The 23,827-nt window shown below is 41.1% G+C and overlaps 1 protein-coding gene across 3 annotated transcripts in view; it reads right to left on the reverse strand.

Annotated features, from left to right (window-relative positions):
* PCDH11X (protocadherin 11 X-linked) overlaps positions 1 to 23,827 on the reverse strand; it is a 421,119-nt gene that overhangs the window by 111,963 nt on the left and 285,329 nt on the right. For 2 of the 3 annotated variants that reach the window (XM_039722627.1, XM_039722626.1), the window contains one exon: positions 8,158 to 8,356. The exons of the other annotated variant lie outside the window; for it this stretch is intronic. In XM_039722627.1, coding sequence (XP_039578561.1) covers positions 8,158 to 8,356 — 199 coding nt within the window. The remainder of the gene's footprint in view (positions 1 to 8,157; positions 8,357 to 23,827) is intronic. 3 annotated transcript variants of the gene reach the window in all.

A 23,827-nucleotide genomic window follows, 5' to 3' on the forward strand; every position in this document is an offset into this window, starting at 1 on the left:
AATCTGCTTTGTTCAATAAATACAATTTTTCCATTTAATTTCTAAGAACGACTGGCAGCTGCAGACAGTCTTTAAATATATTTTGTGATATATTTTTCATTAATCACTGCAGAAATCAAGTAATAAATTATGATGCTTCAAATCAAATTATAATCATGAAATTTTTCACATGGCTTAAATTATATAAAAGAGACAATTTTCCCCCCATATTTCCATTTTTAAAACAGGAACTCAACGCTAAAAAAATCTTAATATTTGATATTGCTAAAAGCTTCTCTTGTAGTGACTGATTAGCTTGATTTGGTTAAAAAAAGAGAAATTGCATCATCTGCAGTGTTTTTCTGCTCTTAGAAGAAGAAAGTAGAGGAAGTTTGAGACAAAGTAGGGAGACAGCAAGAGCTGAAAGGAGTTTGAAAAACTGGAGGGAAGGAATTTGTTCTCTCTCCTCCTCTGCCCCACCAGCCTGCTCACCATAGCAATATATTTTAAAACTTTCATAAACAGAACAAATAGGATTATCCATTACCATGTCAGCTTAAGTGATAACATAAATATATATCACAGAACATCTGCCACTAAATCACTGTTTATAAATGTCAGATCTCATTTATTATTAAAAATACCCCCACCAAAACAAATGCTTTAAAGCCTTCCTTATTATTCCACGAGAAGTGAGTGATTTCCCAGTGTAAGGTGGAGCTATTCTTTCCAATCACTTTGGGCAGAGTAACTTCTATTAAACCTCAGTCAAGAATTGCATTAAGTTGCATTCACAAATGTGTTAGTATTGCCCGAGTTACTTCATCCCACTATGGAGTCTAGAAAATCCAGCATATTTTCCCCATTGATTTTCCTCATCAATCCCCATTGATTTTGCATGAAAGAATATGGTGCATCTCAGAAAACTTGCTTTTATCTTCTTTTTCTTCAAAGAGTAGAAAAGGTGAGGTAGATCAAGGTTTTATATTCTGATATCAGCAATAAAATATCTAAAATTTACTTTAAAAATAATTTATAAAGAGTGCTCCTTATAGACAGAAAGTATAAAATTTTAAAATTCAGTGTCTGTGTTTGTAGTACTGTGTTTGACTGAGAGGCCAAGTGGGACAATCTTTTTGCTTTTGCATTTTTTAATTTAATGTGCTTTGTCCATCTTCCCCTCTTTGTATCAGCTGCTTTAATAACTCTTAAGTCAGGCACCCAGGGATCAAATTACCAAATCATGGAATTATTTCTGAATATGCAATCTGTATCCTCTCAGGTACAAGTGAAAAATCTGCTTGCAAAAGCCACTCATCTGTATCATTGCAAATTGACCTCTCCAGTGTGCCCTTTTAGCCACTCTCCAGGCAGGAACAAATCCAGAATACCATCATGCTTTGTTTTATAGGAGTTTCTGTTGGCTTGCTTCACTCTCTAAATTTATTTTAATAACTCCATAACTAAAATTATTTTTATAAAAAAGCCTCATAGCTTATAAACTATAATTTACTGTTATAACTAAAATGATCTTTAGAAACAAAGAGTTGAAACATCTGGAAAATCCACACATCTTGAAGCTCAGTGCCCTCAAACACGTGCCACGCAGACGGAAACTGCCCCCCTAAGAGAGACCCAGCTGAAAAGAGGAGTGGTGAGCCCATCCTGGTGGGGGTCTCTGCCAGATCTCCGTGTTTTAAATCCCACAGCCCCAGAGGTGGCTCTGCAGGCTCCCAGCCCTGATCCATGGAGCTCTCAGCCAGGTCAGCGCTGGGGCTGGCGCTGCACAGAGCCGTGCTCAGCCCCTACATCCTCCCGCCTACCTGCAAGCTAATTTGATTAAAGGTAGAAGATCAATCAAACTCTATTGCCTCAGAAAGATTAATTACCTCAGCACTTTCCGACTTAATTATTAGTGTTCAGCCATGGGGTTAGAAAAGCCCAATAGAGCAGGAGTTAAAGGGCCCAGTGGGCAGATGTGGGAGACTGGGATGTATTTCAGCCTGAGATTTGTTATCTTTAACTAATGACAGCTTCTTTCTATTTTATTCAAGCTAGGCCTAAGTGTGTTTATAGCTCAGCAACAACCAAACTAAAATATTGCTGTTGCATTTCAACCTTTCTGTGGAAATAAAAAATACAGAAGACGGGAAGGAAAAAAACTGAAAGCATAGTTTTTTAAAAAAAAAAAATCTATCTGTTGGCAGTCCAGTTTTTGGACAGGGAACAAGAAACTTAAGACTTTGTAGATTTACTTTTTCTTATGCCTCAGCATGAGGTCTGAAATCCAGCTGCCTGAGAATCTTATTGATGATGTTTAAAGAGTATATTTCAGCAGCTGCAGAGTTTCTGATTATCAGACAAGTCAGCATGGCAGAAAAGGCAGGCATTTTTCCCGGGCAGAATGAGCTCCCTGTCTGCAGCCCTGTGCTGACCCTTTCTTCTCCAGCAGGCAGAGTTACAGGACCCCCAGGCTGTCCCTGAGCTGCTGGCAGGGCTGGGGACAGCAGGGCCAGCTCCTGTCACACCGTGGCTGGCAGTGGCATGGCCACTGTCCCAGCCTGGTGATGCCCAGCCCTGTGTCCAGCTGGGGCTGGAGCCCAGAGCAGAACTGAGGCTCAGCAAACACGTTCAGCCCTGCATTCCACACTGCCAGCCTCCGAGGGTCACCTCTTGAGTCACACACTGGACTTGCTGCTCTCACAGACAGAGAATTAATTTGCCCTCTCTCTCACAAATTTCTCAAGCTCCTTTTTACAGCCAGGTTGAATTCTCATGCCCTGCTTCTCTGCTTCCTCACTGATCTCGTCTGCAGCCCCCAAATTTCCAGCCTTGGCTGGTTCAAAGGCAGCACCAGCCCATTCCCTGGAACCAGACCTGTGCTGTATTTTGGTTTCCCTCCCTGCTGTGGTGTGAGAGCAGCCCCAGGCAGCCTTTACCTTGCAGTTTGAATGAGCCAGTATTAATTCCTTTCTCTGTATATGGGCATCCCATTCCCCTGTTATTAATAATATTTCTTTATGCCTGTTTCTCATGAGAATTCACCTTTCTTTAATGTGGGAAGCCAATCTTATTCATAACAGGCCTGTTATGGTGTCAGCAACCCCCTGGGGTTTTTCTTTTCTTCTTTTTTTCTCTCTGCTAGGAGCAACCCAGGATTTTTTCACAGTCACATTAGGTATTGGTGATTTATAGTTTATCTTTGTAATACTCAGTTGGTTTTTTTCTTTATGTCACTTTCAGCTGGTGATTTATATACTAGTTACATACAGCAGCTCCTATGAGAATGACTCTCAACTATTAGATTTCATCCCACTGCTATTACTTCAAATCCTTAGCAAAATCCAATTCTCGTGTCATGCACACCTCCTCCTCTATTGTCAGTGATGCTTGGCTTTGAGCTACTGGAATATTTCATTGACACATCCCTGCTTTTTAATGCCAAACTCCTTAATGAAAATAATTATGGAAATTTTTTTCCATTCTTGTATTATTCTACATCTTTTCATTCTTAATTACTAATGCTCCACCCTAATGTCATAATAACAGTTATTAGTCCTCAAATATATGTATAGATTAACTGTACATATTAAAAATACATATCATGGAAGTGAGATAATGGAGCTAATCTCATCCTACTCTTGGGAAACCCATGATACCATTTATTGTATTACATTCATAGATATCTCAGTTTCTTCTTTGTAAATGCTTTCCAGTATTGGAGCTTGACCAGAGTTTTTTTTTTTTCTTGACACTTTGTGTGTCAGAATTACATAAAAAATAAGGAAAACACTATCAGTTTTGATATTCTGGGAGGAAGATTATCTCCTCTCCTCCACATGAATGCACTGAACCTGCTCTGACTTTTAGTGCCATTATCATCCCTCTTCAGCAGCCTGCCTTTGTGCTCATCAACATCATCCTTATCAAAAATTAAGTCAAGGTGAAAGTGTTCTTTTAATTTTGAGGAAGAAATATATGCTGTCTTGAATCATGAGCAGATGTCTTCCTTGCAGCAAACCTCCCTCTTATGTGGTTAAACACCACAGATTGCAGTCTTGATTCTTCCTAGACTGATTCTCTGCACTCTGATGATCACTTCAAGCCAGCAGAGCTTTGCCCCAGATACTCATTTACCCATGTGCTGTCCACAAGTTGTGCCTCGTGGAACAAATGGAATTGGAGAATCCATGGATTTAAAATTTACCTTTTCCCCTCCCCAGGGGTTGAGCCCACAGGAATTCTTCAATCCAGTCCACCCAAACAGCTCTTCAACAGTGTGAAGGTGTGATTGGGAGACAAAAATGAGCAGCCAGACACCTCTGGCAGCACCAGCCTGGCATGGCCACAAACTTATGGTGTCAGCTGATTCCCCTTTAGATCTACACTTGCTGGTTTTCAATGCAACTTCCTTGGCTTATTAGTCACTAATTCATGTTAAATATTCTTCATGGGGACCCCCTCTCCTTAATGCACCAGTTTCCTCCTATTTGAAACCCTGAAATCTCAGTATGATTTGCCTCATTAACTTTAATTTTCAGCTAGCTTTGTTTATACTTCCATTTTCTTCATACAAAATGATTGCTATTATTTAATTGCAGATTACTTTCAGGTTTTCTGGCTTCCCCTCCACACTCCCTGTCCCCAAGCTGCAATCATTCCTCTTGCTCTGCCCAATTTCTTGGCTGAACTAGTCATATTCTATTTTTCCTCCAAACAAAAGTAAAACAATTTTATTGTCTAGAGGAAAGAAAACAGATTTGATAAGGCTATAAAAACAGATGAAGCATGAAAATTTGTCACTAATATCTTACACATGTATTAAATAACCCAACAGAACTGAGGCTTACATGTACCTTTCAACCTCTTTGATCAACATCACTGCTTACAGCCACTGAGAGGCACCACTGGGAGAGAATTTGCCAGGGAAGTTCAGACCGAGAAATTGTTGGTCTTTGTCTATGTTTGAAGTGCATTTTGTATTTAAACAGAGGGGAAAAAGAGGGGGGAACAATATGGTTTGGTTAAAATCCTTAGCGTAAGGAGTTATCGAGGCATCCTTATCTGAGCAACTTATGAGGAGAAAATATCTGAATATCATGTAAAAGAGTGCTGTTACTTAAGGATAAGGTTCTCTACAAACCTACTTTTTTTTATATTGCTATTTACCTAGTGTGACAGTTTATTGGCATCTCTTCCTTATGATGCATCTACCACACTGAACTTTATGTTTTTACTAAGGAGGGAACTAAAGTAAGAGAAGACAAATCATTTTAAATAGCCTATTTCTAATTTTAATTAGCACAGTCAATTAATTTTAAAGGTTTACATATAAATTTCTCACAGTTTTCTAACCACTATAACCTTACAGTTATTTTTTTCTCCTCCTTGCTTCAGTCCTGTATCAGATGTGAATTTGTAAAGCTTCCTCTCACCAGTATTTCTCAGGGTGTTTTTTTCTTTATTTTATTTTTTATGCTCATTTTTTCAGTGTTTTGCAATACACGCTTAGCTATTGTTTATAAATGGGAAGCTTCCAAAATGCAACAATTTCCAGTATTAGAGAAACAAACAACACCAAAAGACTGTAGTCAGGAAAAGCAAGAGGAAGAAAACACTTTTGAACATGGCCATGAGTGATGCCACAGCTGCCACAGCTTTCATAGGGCACTTGGCTGGTTCTGGACATTTCTGACATCATTTCACCCCAAATCTCTCTCCTTGGCAGGCAAAGCTGAACTAAATCCCCACCAGGTGACAAATCAGACAAGGCTTCAGATTAAGACAGGTCAGATATTAAAGATGTTGGGAGGCAATGAAGGCCATGCTCGTTCTGCTGTATGAACTCAGATTACCTGGCTGGATTTTCCTGTCTCTTTTCACATTATCAACATTTTAGTCCATGAAGGAAGACAAGAAATGCTTTGACTGCATCAAGCCACTCCAAATTGGAATAAAGAAAAAACATCAACCAAAAATCCAGCAGAAGATTGTAGAGGAAACCATAAATTCAGAGCTATTTTTACTGTTCCACTGTTGGCTAAATGTGTCCTGCATGCACAAGTGAGCCACATGAACCTCGGGCTCATCAGATATTTGGGGGTGCTTTCATCTGCACCAAGTCACTTTGCAGCAGCACACTGGACACAAATCTGCTGTGGCTCTTCCCCCTTTTCACTGAGATGTAGGAGAGCACACAACATCTGCCCAAATCTGCTTTTTTGTTCCTGCCACTAGATGCTGCCATTAATATAGGCATAGAACACTAAAAAGGGCCACAAAAGAAGCTTTCCCTGCTGCAACCATCGTGCTACTTCAATTAAACTGTTTCAATAAGATACAAGTTGGAAGGGAAGAAAAATCTTCACATAAAATAAACTCCAATTAAACTGTGACTTCAAGTTTGAGACTGAACTGTCAGGTAATTAGACAGGTGATTAAACTTTCTTCAACTTCACACTTGGAAAGACATCTGATGCCTGCTTAGCCTGCTCACAGGGATGTGTGTCAGTGACATTCAGATGCCAGAGCTGAGTTACTTTTACAGCCACATTCTACAAGAGTCATGACAGGTATTTATTCTGAAATTAAAAAAAAATAATTCCAAAACCTGGGCACAAAACACATTGGCAAATCCCAAACCTGAGCCTCTTTGTAAACAGCAAAAGAGGATGCACATACCTGCTCTGAGAACTCCCCTACACCATCTCCTCTCCCACACTCTCTGCAGGAAAGGCCCTGGACACTGATTTCATCTACATCATTCTCACACCAGTAAAATATAAATATCAGTTGCAAGCAACAAAAAAGAGCTGGATAGAAAGTTCAGGCCATGAACATGCAAAGCAAAAGCAGCAAATAATATATAACTTGATATTTTCTTTCCTTGGGGGTATATTTGTAGCCCTTTGGAGCTTAGCTCTCTGAAGAACCCAGTTTGACTGCCTAGAATATTGTTAAGGGTATATTACAGCCTCAAATACATAAACACAAAAGCAAATGATGATTGTTTCCAACACAAGATCAGAAACCTCTGATGATTCCTGTCAGCTGTCTATCAACTTGGAAAACATAATAGTCTGCCATTATTTCAGTAAACATATCACCTTACAAATGTTAAACTTAGGTAATAGTTTAAAAATTAAAGAAAAAGAGGACACACCTCTCGTGTGCAAAAAGCCCCTGAGGTTCCAGTCCTGAGCAGCAAAGGCAAAGGCAGAGTTGATTTCCTAGAGCCAGGCTGAATGTGGCACAGCCAGCTCGGAATGGGAGGGAATGCTGGATGCTGGATTTGCCACTGCAGAATGTAACTACCTTCTACAGCGCCTTCAAGCACATAGCACTCACTAATTCATTCCTCCTGATTCACTACAGCAGCTGAAATCCACCTTTTGGGCCAAGTTTTGCCCAGAACAGATGTATTTTCAAATCACTTATTAAGCCGCTAACAAGGCCTCAGAGGCTTAGAGACATTCAGGTGTCTCTTTATCAATGGCACGGTTCAATTTCATCCAGATAAGGAGCCTCTGGACAATTAACAGCTGACTAAAGTTCAGTGGAGTCTCCAACTGGCTATCACATCCCAGCACAGCACAGAGAGCAGAGCCAGTGCCCGCAGCTCCTGCTCCTGATGATTTTGCCTCCCTGTTTTCGACATCACGAGAAGGCAGTGGCGATGGCAGAAGATGACAAACTCTTCTGAGATTATTACTACATGCCATTGCTGCTTTCAAAGGGCAAATCAAGAAACCCTTATTTCTGAAGACTGCAGTCCCTTCACAGAGCTGCTCATCACCCATGAGTTAAACTACAGCACACAGTAGTGTCGGAGAGGGAAACGCTAAAAAATGTGAATTCCCTCGGCACGGTAATTATGACCATTAGGGCAGCAGCGTCAACCTCCTCAGAAAGCTCCTCTGTGCACAGCACACCAGCTCCATAAAAACACCAGCTCATCCATAAACCCCTAACAGCTCCAAGAGTGTTATTCCCAACAGCCAGACCTCCCACTTTTAGAAGCAGAGCGCTTCTTCTGCCGCGCTAAAACCAAAGCTCACTTTTAATAATCACCCGGAGGAACAAAAAGCCCTGTGACTGATTGACTGATTGATAGATTGGTCGATTGATTGATTGAGTGCAATGAGAGGATGGGTGAGATGAGCAGAGCTCTGCACTTACTGGACTCGGGGTCGGAGTTGCCGTCTCCCTCCGTGCGGCTGTTGGGGGACGCCTGCTCGTAGAACTCGTCCTGGGGGAAGCCCAGGGGCAGCGGGTGGGACGCGCTGGCCCCGCTCGTGGGCTCGTGGTCTCCGAGCCCGCTGTCACTGCAGCTTTCCTGGGAGCCATCTGGCAGGTGGAAGGTGACACGGCGCTGGGGCTACAAGGAAGGAAGAGAACGACAACGGTTTCCACCACGGTATCGGTAATTGCTCAATGCAGCCAATTTAGGAAATGTATTATTTCGGTTATCTGCCGAGGACGCGTTACCCTGAGTTGTGCACAATTTCAGGCTTTCATGAGCTGCTTTCAAACCTGCTGCACCTGACAGCACTGCTTGCTGCTGTTTTTTAAAAATGTAAGCCCTGATGCAAAATGAAAGACACCTCAAACTAAAGAGATTCTGTCAGACTTCACAAGTCTTTGGATACCTTTTGAATATTGACTTGGAGATTTCAATCACTTTTTGAGGCTCAATTTATTTCACTACTGAGTTTTCTAGTTTTCAAAAAACATTTTCTTTCCCATTAAAAGCTGTTCCACACTTTTGGGCCTAAAAAATGTGACACATTTATAATGCTGTTGGATTCTTCTGAGGCAAAGAAAGAACAAACAACAACAAGTCTTCTGTATTGAAAACAATTTTCATAGATTTTGCACAGGCGTTAAGCTAAGGAATAAAAAGTAGATTCCCCTGGTCTCCTTCAGACATTTCATTACAACTCCTTTGATTTCTGTTGTACCACAGACCTGTACCTAACTGCAAAAGGCTGGAAACTGGGAAGCAGGGAGCTGAGGATGGAAAGCATCTCAGCCCTGACGTGGAAGAAAGAGCCAGATGAAACAAAGAGCCAGGCACAGGACAGAGTTTTCATTACCTACGTGACCCTGCATGACTTAGGAACTGAATAACTGACATGTGAATCTCTACCAGTATTAAAAGAAAATATGAACAAAAAATAAATATCTCTCCTGCTCATTTTGATGTGTCTGATATCCATGTTTTGGAAACTTCAAACAGGAAGACTCAAAAAACCCTAAAAAACAAACAGTTTCAAATATTCTTAAGTTGTTGTTACTCAAAATTCCATTTGAAAGGCAGTGCAAAACTTTCTGGATACAAAACTGCTGGGATTAGCAAAATTGAAGAGCAGACTTTTGATGCAATTATGCAAAAAAAGTATATAGTGTTTATAACAGAGCAGATGTTGTCAGGGGTCCCAAGATATTTGGTTCCTATAGGGTGGCAGTGTTGAAAACATTCAATTACACTGAGTTTTTGCTAATTACATTGAGTTTTCAGCTCCTCCACTTTTGCAAGTCTCTTTTTGTCACAGTGACATTATTACACATGCCCACAGACAGCTGCTCTGCAGCGTGTGCAGCCAAGAACACGGCAGCACCAACCTCACCTGTGCAGTCCCTGACAGATGAGAGTGACAGCACTTCCTAACAGCCACCAGTAAGACACTCAGGGCTTTCCCAGAAAACCTGTTCCAGTGCCTCACCACTGCTAATGGAGAGCTTCTCTTCTAATGTGGAACCTGCCTCTTTCTTGTTACAAAATAAATCACTTCTCCACTCCCATCCATCACGGTCTGCTTATTCCCACTCATCTTTCTGGCATTTGGCACTTTATTCTGCTTCAGAATAAACAGACCTTATTATTTCAATCTGTCGGGTGCTCCTGCTCTCTCTGGCTGCTCCCCCCGTGCAGGAGCTCGCTCACGGCTCCGTGCTCTGCCCAAAACCCTGCACCCAGCTCCAGCCAAGGTCCTGACAGCACTGAGCAGGATCATTTCACATCTCCTGCAAGCTCCTTTGCCATGGCAGCACAACACATTTGTGTCCTTGCCAACCATCATAATGCCCAGGTCCTCTTTATTGATCTTCTCCTCCTTGTTCCCTTTTTGGTTATTGCCATCGATTGCTGCAGCCTAAGAGTGGCACTTTGCATTCATTGTTCCTGCCATTCTTTTTTTCCAGATGACTTCATCCATTGCCTTCCAGCCCTGCTTTCCTGTTTATCAAATTTGCAGATTTTAGACTCTCCCTCATTTGGCAGATCTTTGAGAAACATTGGAACAGATCAAGCCAAGACATTGCAGTTGAGCTCTGAAGAGCAGAACACAGAATGGCTCCCAATTCCATGGGATGGAAATGGGAGAGGACAACCCCTCTGTGGCTGCTGGGACAGCCTGGCAGCCCACTGGGAAAAGGTTCAGATGGTGAAAGGGTCACAGCCAACACCCCCAAGTGCCCCCATTGCACTTTTGGGGTCACCAGAAGAAGAGCTCACTGGATTCCACAGCTGGCTGCCTGCAGCTGCCCCAGGGCTCTCTGGCAGGGACAGTGGTCCTGCTCCTCCTGCTGCCTTTTCCACCACAGCTGAGTGAAAATGCATGGAGTGTCTCTGCACAGCCCAAAAAACCAGATGGAGGCACAGAAATTACTGATGTGTCCTATTCCACTCCACCCCAGCTGCCTCTCAGAGCCCTATCCACACCAGCAGTGTCAATCAATCCTCTCCTCAAAGCCCAAATAAGTGAAGTTTTGTTGAGTTGATCCAGTGAAATCATTCCTGCAATGTTTCTCATTCACTCCCTGCATTCAAAACTGCACCCAGCTTGCACAGATGTACAGCTATGACATGTGGAAAGGGAAAATGCTATTTCTTTCATCTGAAATGAGTTTGGTATTCACAGTATGAAAAAATCCACCTCCATTGCATGAGCTGTTTGTAAAGCTGTATTTTGTGTATTTTGTGTATTAGGTTTGCACTGCCTTTGTGTTGTGTTATAGCCTCTCCTCACCAAGCTACCAGTGAATTTTAAGTCTTAAAACATTTTTAACCCAAGTTCTACCATTAGACACCAATACTGACTTTTGAAAATGACTGGGAGCACAGTGGTTGTTGCTCTGTACAACTGGTTACTATTTTGTGCATCTGGGGTTCACTAAATGTAAACGAAATAATATTGCTTTTCAGGGTTCATTGTCAAAATACAGCGGAAGGTTTAAACCATCTGACAGTAGAGGAGACCAGAAAGTCACCAACACTTTTTTAACTTCCTAGCCCAGTGAGAAAAAACGAACTCCATGCCCCAAGCAAAATTAAAAATGTTTCTAACTAACCCTCACATTCAGTTAAAAATGGTAAATATTTAGCTGCATAAATTGAGATGTTATTAGTCAGAAAGATCAGACCTGTATCATTTAAAATCAACTGGCATCAGCAAAAGGCTCATGATTTTAAATTTGATTGTGTCCCTGAGTGTGTCACACCTGATAACACCCATGACAGAGCACTTCCAGAAATATTTATCAAGATGAAAAAACCCAGCTATTCCTCTACATGGCAGTGCTGCCATTTCCTTAATTCATGCAGGCGTCAGACAACGATCTGGAACAAGTAATTCTAATAAAATTTTGCCAAAAGCCGGGACTTATCTTCTGTCACAATTATTTTGGAAATTTCCTCCTTGAGGCATTTAAATTTCAATTTATAAGATTACAAAATATCCTCAGTCTCCAGCTGCTTTTCTATTTATCTCCGAAGGGAGCCAGCACCGATAGTAATAGAATAACAAGGATTATGGTTTGTTTTATTTATCTGGATGACAGTTGGTATACTTTTTCAAAAAGAGAGAAATGCAAGCAAACCTATTATGCATTCTTAGAGGATGCTGATGTAGGAACTTGTAATACAGACAATTAAACTGATAGGGGACAATGAAGTGAAATTTTAAGGGAAAAAACCATGCAGCGATCTAGAGTTTCTCTGCCACATTTAAAAATATTAAATTACTCTTTATTGGCATGAGAAAAGCATTTTGCTTGCAGAGATGTCACAGACCAGACACAAATGCTGTCAGAGGTCTCAGATGGCATTCACTGCCTTTGGTAAAAGCTGAGTGTGTCTGGAGGGATCAAATTATCTCAGAAAACCGCAAACCTTTTACTCTCATTATTGAAATTTATATGAAGACTGATCAAAGCCCCAAACTACTCTGTGTTCAATCTTTCACTACAATAATTAGACTGTGGCAGTGGGAATAATAAAAGATGAGTCTAAGTAAATAGCTTTGGATACACTGAAGGGATGATTTCTGGTATTATACACCAGGGGTTAGCCAATTTATAATCAAAAAGAAAAAAAAGGTAATAGAAAAAGCAGCAGATATCAACTGAGGAACATTAAACTATTAACCTTATTATCTTCATTCATTGAAGCAAATTAATATCCATTTAAAAGGAGATCATAAAGAAAAAACATTACTTTTTAATTTATGCTGAATTAATTATATTATTTAGATGATAATTCTGATTTAAAACAGACCTTATTTAGGAGATGCTGTGAGACAGCACAAAAGAACAGGACTACTTCAACATTTCTCTCCACTATTAGCAGCCAGTAAATAAAAGAGTAGTCAAATAAATTTTTAATTTTCTCAGTCACTTGTTTACTTCAAATGTTAGGAGGGTATGAAATACCTCAAATAACCAGAAAACAACTACCTTCAAGTACAAGCAGCAAAGAAGATCCCTAATCAAACCACAATTTCCAGCTCCTATCTTTTTATCCTCAACTATCACCTTTTGTTCCAAAACAGCAAATTTTGTTGCACAGGCTTTCATTGAGACAAACAGGACCCAGCAACTATCAGTGCAAAATTCTCAGAATAGCATTAAAACAAACAGCCTGAGAGGATCCAACCATAAACCCAGTGGGAAATATGTCTTTGTGTTGAAACTCAACAGAGACAAGCCAGTATTTTCATTTTTCCTTTCCCCATACAGAGCAGAGTCGAGCACAACAAATACAGCTCAAAGAGTTTCTCTTGACTCTTTTATAAGTCTGTATTTCCCCTAAGTTTTGCAGCCTGGCACACTAAATCTAAGATCTTATTTCATTATTTTGATGGCTTTTTCATAGACACAAAATATATAATACAGATCATTATAATTTTCACTCAAATTAAGCTTCTCCATTTTTGCCAGCAGGGATCTGTGTTTCTCTTGGATATCTACAAAGATGCCAAATTGCTCACCATTATCACACAAATAGAAACACTTCATTAAAAACACATCACTGTTGCATTCACCTTTTCTAATTTAGCAGTGATTGTTTATGATTTATTTAATGGGTCCTGCAGTGATCTTGCATAGGAGTGGCTTTGGGTTTTGGGTGTGGGGGTTTTTGTTTTGTTGGGGTTTTTTCAAAAAGAAAAATAAAGGGCTCATCTTTTGGGGGAAGGAAAGAGGCATTGTGCCAAGTGGCAATACCCAGCTGATTTCAGAAGTCCAAGTCTAGTGGGAATTAAAATATGTTTTTCCCTTCCTGACATAAAAAGCACCACCCCAGCTACTGCCAACACTAATAACCTGAATTATCATCTCACACAGATGAAACTTGGTGAACAAGGCCTTCTTTGCATTGAACAAGTTCAGATGTTCCAGCCACTGCCCTGAATTTATTGGTTGCTTCACTTTCAGTTCCTGATTTTCCATTTGTTTGTCGAATCAAACAGACCTGCTGTTTTCCCAATATACCATATTTACCCTTTTAAATACTGGCAAGACTTTGCATTTTCAGCTCTTCAAAACTTCCAAAAGAAATCCAATAGAATCCTTTTGACATTCTTGTTAAATATTTTGCTAGACCTCCTAATTTAATCTCATTAACATTAGTAACTGGTATCTTACACCCTCACTAATTACTAAGGGAAAATACAGTATCTGGATGCTTCTAAAGAAGAGAACATTTGATAAATACTTTTGTTTTTTCTCACTGTGATTAAAAATCTAACTGTTCCACAGTAGTATAAGAGAAGTAAATAGCTCTAGGCTTTCATTTTTATTGATTTAAATAACCACTCCCACTTTGTTAATTTATTTAAAACCAGGAAGCATAACCTATTAATTTCAAAAGGGCAAATAAAAGCTAGGTTGGCTGCCCAGACAAATAGAAAGTCAACGTGGGTGATTATCTTAGACAGATTTGTACATTTTCAATGAAAGAATTACTACCTCCACAGAAAAGCAGCAGAACAGATGGTGCCCCTACACCTGCTCAAATGGAAATGACTTCAAATTGTCAGATCCTATAGCCGGATTCGCTCACACAAAGAACTCTCTCAAGTGATGGGAAATAATCTTGCAGGGCTATCTTGTACCTGCAGCACTCACTCGCTCGGGTGCCTTTCAGGAATCACAGTCCAGGCCCCTGCAGGCTCCTCTTGCAGGCAGCTGAAACTGCAGCCAGCTGATAAGGGAAATGTCAGATATTGCAGCTCTTGGCCATTGCAAGAGAGCTCTGGGAAACCCTTCCCATGCAGGCAGGGGAAAGAAGGGGTTTGTAACCAACACTTTGCTTCAAGAAGCAAATTTTCCATTTTTCCCTGAAGTAACCAGGGGCTAAGGCAACACTCCCATCGTCCTCTCGCAGCACTGAGGTCATGGAACAAACCCATTCCCCAAACCATGGCTGAACAAACCCATTATGAACCTGGAACTTCACAAATTTCTGATTAACAACTTCAAAGGGTATTTATTTCCAGACACTAATCCTCGTTGTACCAGAGCATCTCTCATAAGACTTTCCCCAGCAACACTTAGCAATTAAATTGTATTTTCTGGGCTTCTTAAAATAACAACAAAGAAGTGAAATAAAAAGCAAATAAAACTGAAAATAACATTTAAAGCATGTCAAACATTTTATTTAGCTTTTGAAAGGCAGTTATTGCATGCTAGATGTCAAAATGATAGCTGAGAGCATGCTTTTTAAAGTTTAATTCATCTAAGCCTTCAATTTGACATGTGATTAAATTAAAATTACACATGAAAGTTGCACTATGGCTGTGCTGTTGCTAAGTTTGAAAAAGAGGAAAATATCAATTCTGATTTTTTTCTTTAATACATTCTTCAATTTCCATCATCCTTGAGGTTATAATCTTGAATGCTTGATATCTGATAGGCAAAGCCATTTTATAGTTAAAAGAACACCATAATAAACAACAATACAGAACCATTCCAGCAATGTGTGACATCACTTCTGACTCTGCCCCAGCAGCATGAACCTTTTCCAGCAGAAATATTGATTGGGTTTTATCAGAATTGTGAATTCTTTGTGTTAACATTGAAATGGAGGAGAATTTCTACTTTCATAAATGTGCATGGGACTCTAGCTCTAATTTGATCATGCTAATTATACATTTCAGTTGTGGCTCAGATAAATAAATTTCATGTTTCTTCATGAGCAAGGTATGGACTCATGAAATGATAAATATTCTGAATTACTCACAGACCTCCAGTGAGGTCCTTTTGTATCACAGTCAAGGCTAAGCCTTAAATGCAGCCCCGAGGAGGTCATTAGGGCTGGAGAGACCTGGAAGAAACCTCAAGGACCTGATCCAATTTCCCTTTGCCACTTTTTTTCCTGTTCAGTTTTTCCTGCAAAGGTCAAATATTTCTGAAGCAACACTGGTGTGTGTAACTCCAGGAGCTGAACAAGTGTTCACTTGAAGTGGCCTGGAAATGTTCTTTCATCATTTTTTAGGCAGGAAATGGAGCTGCTCTTATTAGTGCTTCCCAGAAAAAGGGATTTCTACCTAATTTTGGTCTTTTTGCTTGCAAGTGTGCCAAAGTCAGAAGCAAAATAAGATTTGTGGAAGGATTGTTCTTAACTGCTCCAGTTCAAGTAGTGGTGCAACTTCAGCTGCATTTCACTCTACGAAATAAAATCTTTCCTCCCAGTGTGGATGACTATAAAGCAGTCCATGTAATACAGACAAGCAGTAACTTTATGTTTGATTTGCACTCATGTAGTTGTTGAATTGAACACATTTTATTATGGCTAAAAAAAAACCAAAACCAAAAATGCCAAAAGGATCCTTTTAAAATGAGTAACAAGGCAGCTCTTTGGCACGCCACTATCTCACTCCACCATTTATTATGGTAGCACACCTTTATTATAACAGCATTTTATTTGTTAGAGCAGGAAATCTATAATATTTGATATCAAGTGTTTGATTAGCTAGAATGGGAATTGATGAGAGATAAAATGCAAGGATAAAATGAATGTATTTCATGCAGCTGTCAATAAAAGCATCTTGCTCTTTCTGGAGAAGAGAAAGTATAGACAAAAAGTTTTCCCTTGCCCAAAATGGACTCTGAGGAAACTCAAGACTTTCTTAGAGAGCAGTGAAAGCATTCTGGTTTGTGCTCTCTGTATCAGAGAGTTATCCTTGCAACAGTTGTCCTTGTGGCCTTGAGAAAATATCTTTTAACCACCTTGATTACCCATCTTTAATTTTAAATTTACAGTGTGCTCTCTACCAAGGTCTCCTCTCTTACTCAGTAATACTTACTCCATCTTTAGGTGAACTGGTTAAGGAAGAAGTAAGAGTTACCAAGAAAACTGTCTGGCATGTATAAAATAAAGCTCTAGGCCAAAATTTGTGAGCAGTGATGCAGTTCATGCTGCATTTGATTTGCACAAGGTGAATTCCAGCATCCTGGGATGGACACATTTAGCAGCAGGACACTCTAGTGGACTCCAGTGGTCCAGGAAAATTTCTCTGGATCAAGAAAATTTCCACTAAAAGTTTTGTCCTGAAATTCCCTTTCCAATTGTAAGATAAAAGTTTTGCTCTCAACAAGAGAAGTCATTCCACATAGTGAAATAAAGGAATTTTTCACTGGTACACTTTGCATTCTTTCAATCTTCTCTTATTGTAAATAGGAAAGATTCTGGGTGATAAATGCTATGGTGAACAATACTTTGGTTTTGTTTCAAACATCTGAAAGATCTATTTTTCTCTCCAAGTTGTTTTAAGAAAAAGGATTGTGTTTTATTTGATTAAAGTCAGAAATCTCCCATTTGCATCACTATTTTCACAGCTTATATTATCAGGGTGATAATGAATAAGATTTAGCTGTTATTTACAGTAGAATACATGAAATATTCAAAGTTACTAGAGTCTAACTACATGCTAATAATGCATTCTTAAATGGATGTCTGAAATATCTATTTGCAAATGGGAAGAATTTTGCAAATTGAAGTGCTGCATTGTATCACTGAGATCATCCCTCGCTCCTCCAGAGCGATGCCTCTGCAATTGCCCTTTCAGATAATCAGAATATATAACTGTCTTTCACAATTCACCACTCGTGTCATTTCAGCAAAGCAAAATATAAAGCCATTAGCCTTCCCTTGTTCCTTAAATCTTCTTCCCAGCTTATTTCCATATTCAGTGCAGCCATTCTTTAGCAGCGTTAAGATTACTCACTCATCTTGGAGCAAAACACAGCAGCACAAATTGCTGAGGAAATGCAGCACACGTTAGTTTGCAGGAAGGAATGATGCAGCTCTGGGTGAGGGACATGGAGAGGATCCAGCTGAAGGCTGGGAAGGTTTTTTGTGCCCACAGCCAGCCCAGAGCTGCTGTTTCAGCTGAGCAGGGGACAGCTGTCCTTGTCCCATGTCACACCCACACGTGGGACTCGTGCCCTGCAGCCCCACTGAGAGCCCAGCTCTGAGCAAGGTCACTTCTGGACTGGGCTCTGTCACCAGGACCTGGCTCTGCAAAGCCCAGACCTGGGACCTGGGCAGCTCCCCTGGCAAACAGGGCAAGGTGTGAGCTGCAGCCACACACAGGAACCAGAAACCCAGGCAGGACTTCACTTGGTAACTGCAGCAGCCAAGAGAAATTCAAAAATACACAAAGCACCAAGAGGAGATAGGAGAGAAGTCCTAAAAGTGAGGATTGGGCACCTCTGGAGGGCAGCTCCTCCTCACAGGGCTGCTGGCTGCACAGCCCAGGCACCCAGAGCCCCTGTCACAGCACTGAGAAGAGCAGAGGATGCTCAAAACCAGCTTGGTCCCAAACCATTTACTGCATAAACCCCAAAAATGCACTACTGTGTACTCATAAGTAGCACAGTCCTCAGTCTGAGCCCCTGCACCTTTGGAATGTTCTTGAGTGCCCCAAAAAGCTGAGAAAGCCAAGGGACTGGGGAGGGAAGGGCAAGAGCACAGCCTTGTCCTGAAACTCACTGAGTGCTCTCAGAGCTCCTCCATCCCCCCACCTGCCACACACAATCATTACTTCAGGATTATTCAAATCTCATGTACAGCTTGGTTAAATCAGAGGTAAATATTATTCTCCATACAAACCACATTAAACTTGCAACCCATAAATCTGAAGTACTTTTACAAGGCTGACACCAAGGTCAGGGTCAGGGTCTGATTGCCCTGCTTGATCCAGGAAGGCTGAAATCCCTTGTAACATGCAGCCATGGAGGAGCAAATGCAAGGCTTTGGGTCTGCTCTGTGTTCCTACAGCTCAGGGGAAGGCAAATGTCTGTAGATGCCTGAGAGCCAGGGAGGATTTTGGAAACAGCAGTAGGAAAAGGCAATAACATCAATGTGGGCAGAGCTGGCATAAATGATGTGGGTAACAGGGGGACACTGTGGCCATGGGCACCTCCCTCACACTGCCACAGACCTGCACCCCTGCACCAGTGACACTGCCATGCTGAGTGCCCTGGTTGCTGACCCTGGAATCATCATCATGCAGGAATTTTCCTGAGTAAAGAATTCCATTTATTCTACTCTTTAAGACATGTCTTATTTTTGTGGGCGTACAGCATCTGGGCTTTGCACACAACAAAATGCACCTTACACATTTTTCAGGCAAGAATATGTAAATACAAACTTGCAGCATTAAGCTTGTGTTCTTTCTCCTACTGTTTTTAATTAATTTGACCTTTGGGCCTATTTTTGTCAATTCAGAAGGCATATTGCAATCAGAAAAAAAGCTATGGTGCAAATATTCCATTCTGCAAGTCACTTGCTAAACAAGTAAGCAATAGAGGAAAATCTATAGCATGCAATTAGCATTATGCTTTCCAATTATTTTCTTTACTTCACAAAACTCATTAATAACTTTTAGTAGGTAAAATTGCAGCTAGGAACCCTCCTACACCTCAAGTGTATTATATTCTACCTTTGCCCAATAGAAATTCTTTTGATGTACTGGAAATCTTATTAATAGATTCACCAGAAAACAAGCATGTAAAGCTGGCAGAGGCAATTGCAAGAGGTAAAATGAATGTAAATGACAGATGAAAGAAAACTTCCACGCCGTTCAGATCAATACAAACAAAAGTGCTGCAGCAGCCACAGCACAGAGATGAAGGGAATTCATCAAACTTGTGTTTCAGATTATTTGTCCTGTTCTAAATGCACCCCCTGTGTTTCAGGGCTGTGTTACCCAATTAATACTACATTAAGATTCACTCCTGCAGGGGCTTTTTCCTTCTGGTGCTGAAGAGAAGTTTCTCAGTGCACTGAGATCTGGGGGGGATGTAGAGGCAGCTTCTTGCTTCCAAAGATTGTCATTTGGAAAGGCTGTAATTGCAGCACTCAATAATTTCCCAAATACTTAAGCCAGAATTAATTATCCCTGCTATTATTGCAGGAATATGGATCTTATGCTGGGTATGATGAAGAGAATGTGTGATAGAACATTTTCTTGTGCTCAGAGCATGCAGTGGGTGTGCAAGGCACTTAAACCATCAGAAGCAACAAGCTCCTCTCCTTCAATTATATCTCAATATGATCTGCAGAATCAGCTTTGCTCATTTCGTGCTCTTTGTTGTTGCCTTATCAAACACACTCAGGACCCTTCTTTACACCAGAGAAAAATCATAATTGTTTAAAGAATCCTATTTTATTTAAAATCATATTGGTTCTTAGTGAAAAATTAGAGGAAAGCAAATGGTTATTGCTGAGCATCTTTTGTTTGAACAGAGTTTGAAATGTGTTTTCATCGGGAGTCAGAAATCAAGGCATGTCATGAACTTCAGCAACTCCCTTTAATGGAGGGAATTCTACGGTTTTTTGGCAGTTTTATATGTTGAGGAATCAAAAATATTGGTAGTTACTGTTATAGCTAATTGCCCAGGCTTTTAAAAAAATCTCTTCATTCAGAAGTGGGGGAATGCCAGAGGTGAGCCAGGAAGGGGAGGAAGAGCTGCACAATTGGTTACAGGTGATTCAGCTGCAGAAGTACAAACTGTAATTTATGAGACATTTGGACATTTTGAGATCCATAACAAAGAAAACATACAAACATGGTATTTGCAATGGGGAAATCAAACCCACAAGGAGATGAAGCTCCAAACTCAGACCTTTGCACAGAATATAAACCAAAGAAATTTGATTGCTTATGTGCTGAAAAGAAGGGAAAAAAACATTTTTTTTTCCTAATAAAAAACAACCACCCCCTCTCTGAAAACTCAATGCCTCCCTGAGAGTCCATGCCGAAATATTAAACTCTTGAAGAAGGCTCATTGTTTGAAAGAATGTTGGCAGCACTGCTTTGGTTTCAAAGCAGTTCTTGGAGAAACCAGAAGCAAAACTGCAGCCTGAAGCACAGCAGCTGCCTCTTCCCAGAAGTTCAAAAGGCTTGGGCTGTGCTGCTGCAGATACCTGACACACAGACAGGGATGGATTTGCTGGAGAAATGTCCTGTCACATCTCCAGTGAACCCAGCCCAACCCAGCACAGATTTCAGTCTGTGCTTGTGTGACACACAGGGGACCAGAGCAGCACTTGGTCCCCCTCACCTCCACCCCTGCAATTGCCTCTGGGCTCAGGACCAGCACATGTTCATTTGTTCCACAACAGAAATAATGGCCAAAGCTGAGAGCCTCTGACGGAAGATATCAGGCAGCTGTGGCTGTGATTTCCCTAGTTGGGAGGGAATAATTTCCTCGTGTGTTCCGTGCCCTCGTGCTGGCTCTCTGTAACCCAGCCCACACGTTCCCTCTCTGCCTTGTTTACATCCCTGCCTCAAAAGAAATTCCCCATTTTTCCCCCACAGTTAAAGACTATAAATCCACTCCTGGTAGTGGCTACAGTCTAATTCCCAGCTGACTCCTCCAGGACCCACAGAGGAAAGAGGAGACAAACAGCAGCTACCAAAAAGGATTCTCCAGCTCCAATCAATAATTTGTCACTCCATGAGCACATCACCCTACCAGCAAAACTGTGCAAAGTTCCTTATCAGTGATGTACTCTCACACCTTCCAGGTAGACATAAAGCATTTTCACATCCTGTGGGTTTTGCATTGCAGTAAATTTCCTTCTCCCAGCAACACAAATGTACAACAACTGCCCCAGACTGACAGCAGATGTTAGAAATGTGAAAAGCAGTCTATAGCATAATAGTATTTTGCACATGTACATCATTCTTTACTTGAATGGGCTTTAGAAATATAAATTCCATTTCAGAAGAAAAGAATTGAAAAAACAATTGTTAACTCACAAAACAACAAACCAAAGCACAAATGGCTATGCCCTCTTGATTCTCTCACTGAGGGTTAGGCTGTGTCACTGGCAGAATCCAAAATGAAATCGAGAGTCCTGGGCAGAAGGGACACTCTTAGGCAAGTTGTAATCTCATCTCACATTCTCCATCTAGCATGCTTCCCCAGAGAAAGCTATTCTCTCTGAAGATAGACCAAAGTAAATCATTTACATTTCAATAAACTATCACAGACTGCCCCAAACTGGGAATGATACAAGTGCACCTTACAAAAACAATGCACATAAATACCAGCACATACAACACCACATCAACCCTGAAAGCAAGTGACTCAATCAAATGTTTTCTGAGTAATTCGGCTAATACCAGTAGGTACCCACTGAGGGGTAACAGAGCCCATTTTGATGGAGCCAGATGGATTAAAAACCTCTATGAGATCATCCAACACTAAAGCTCTGTGAGCTACGTGATAGAACAATAATGATCTTATCTCCTCCAACCAGACTGAAAAGCTGGTGACTGCAGAAGATGTGTTCTGCAGTGTGTTCCATCTGTGAGGAACAGACATCTTCATTAATGGAAATCTTCAAATCAGAGCTGAGAAACCCGTGGCTAAGGAAGGGATGCCTTGGCAAGCAAAGTTCTTGCTGAACTGCTCTGCAGGTTCATGAAGCTGAAGATTGAGCCACAACAATTATCTGCTATCCCCTGTAAATGTGTCTTTTCCCTGTTCTGCAGCTGCACTGACAGCACTGCTCCCACCAGAGTTTGCCCCTCATTCCACAAGAGCAATCTGAGCTTTGGGAGAGCCCCAAATCTGTCCTGTCCAACAACTTATCAGCTCTGCAACAGAATGCGGCACTTCCAGTAGAAGAATGGATGCTCCTGTCAGAAAATCAATCTTGAATCTGCTCAGACTTTTAAAATGTTCCAAGGTAGAACCATCATACCCTGACAGGTGCCTTACCTGCATATGGGAAACTCAATCCACACCCTACCCCAGCCCTGCCTCCCCCAAACAGCTGTTGGATGAAGTGAGTGGTAGAAACCCCAGTGAAACCCAGATTGATAATCTAAAACATGGTAAGAGCCTGAAGATACACAAAACAGGGCTACAGCTTGACTCACAGTAAGCTGCCACTGGCAAAACCAGATCAGGGAAAAAGGGGAGATTATTTCAATATTAAAGTCTCCCTTCACAAAGAAAATCAAAGTAGAGAAGCAGTCAGTGATTTTCCTGTATCAGTCCTGCAATTGAGCATTAACACAACTTGTATCAAATCATCAAAACAAAGAGCACTCTACAGAAAATGACCAAAGCATTTTCCAAAAGACTCTCCAACCAAAGCCCTGCTATAGAGCAGCATTGGAGAGCTTCCTCAGGAATCCTCACAGAAGTTCCACAAAGCTTCGTGGCATTAAAAGAATGCTGAAATGTTTTACTGCCATTTATTTCAGAGGCACAGTCAGAGCAGCAGGGCTGTGCCCAGCCCCAGGCCCACCCCAAATTTTCCCCAGTTAATTTCTGCAGCAGCAGAGGCAGGAGGGAAGGGAGCTCACACAGCAGGGGCAGAGGAGTGAGTGCCTGGGGCAGGTATCAATAGGACACGGAGGGAAGAGCCTAATGGGGGATCAAACAGAAAACCCACATCTCCAGCACCAGCCTGGAGGTAATCAAACAACAACACAGGCAAATCAATGCAAATCAAAATCAGCCACCAGGCATCACATCCTCCAGGAAAGGTTGATTTTGTCCGAGCTTGCATCCCTGACAGCTCTGCTACAGCTCCAGACACAAACACTCCCTCATGAGCAGCTGAAGCATTAAAAATAGCAACTCTGAACGAGGGAACAGCAAATTTATCTCAGCAGATTCTATGCTTAGTTTGAATTATTGCGCAGGTAACCAAACATTCTGCCTAATCTTTAACACCAACCTGTGCAAAACCATCTATAAACCCGTCCTCTTCCCATAGCAACAGGCCAAGGGTCCTCAGTGCCTCGTGGATAAGGGGATGGTGGCAAAGAACTAATTCCCCTCCCAGGGCTTGCAAGAAGCTGCTGTGGAGTCCCACTGCTGGGGATGATTTTCTCAACAGGCTCCTGAAAACCACATTAGCTCTCACACCAGCCTTTCTTCAATTATGTCATGTTCTTTTTCATCTCTCCACAAGCAGCACATGGATTAAGCAAGTTCTTCAGCCATTTTAAAGCCTTTAAAGAACCAAAAGTAATCCCCCCAAGAGGGCAAACTGAACAAAACTAAACAAAAAAAAAACCCCACAAAGCAAACAAAA

The sequence above is a fragment of the Passer montanus genome, unplaced genomic scaffold, assembly GCF_014805655.1.
Source record: "Passer montanus isolate IOZ18808 unplaced genomic scaffold, ASM1480565v1 scaffold49, whole genome shotgun sequence".
NCBI classification, from domain to species: Eukaryota; Metazoa; Chordata; class Aves; order Passeriformes; family Passeridae; genus Passer; species Passer montanus.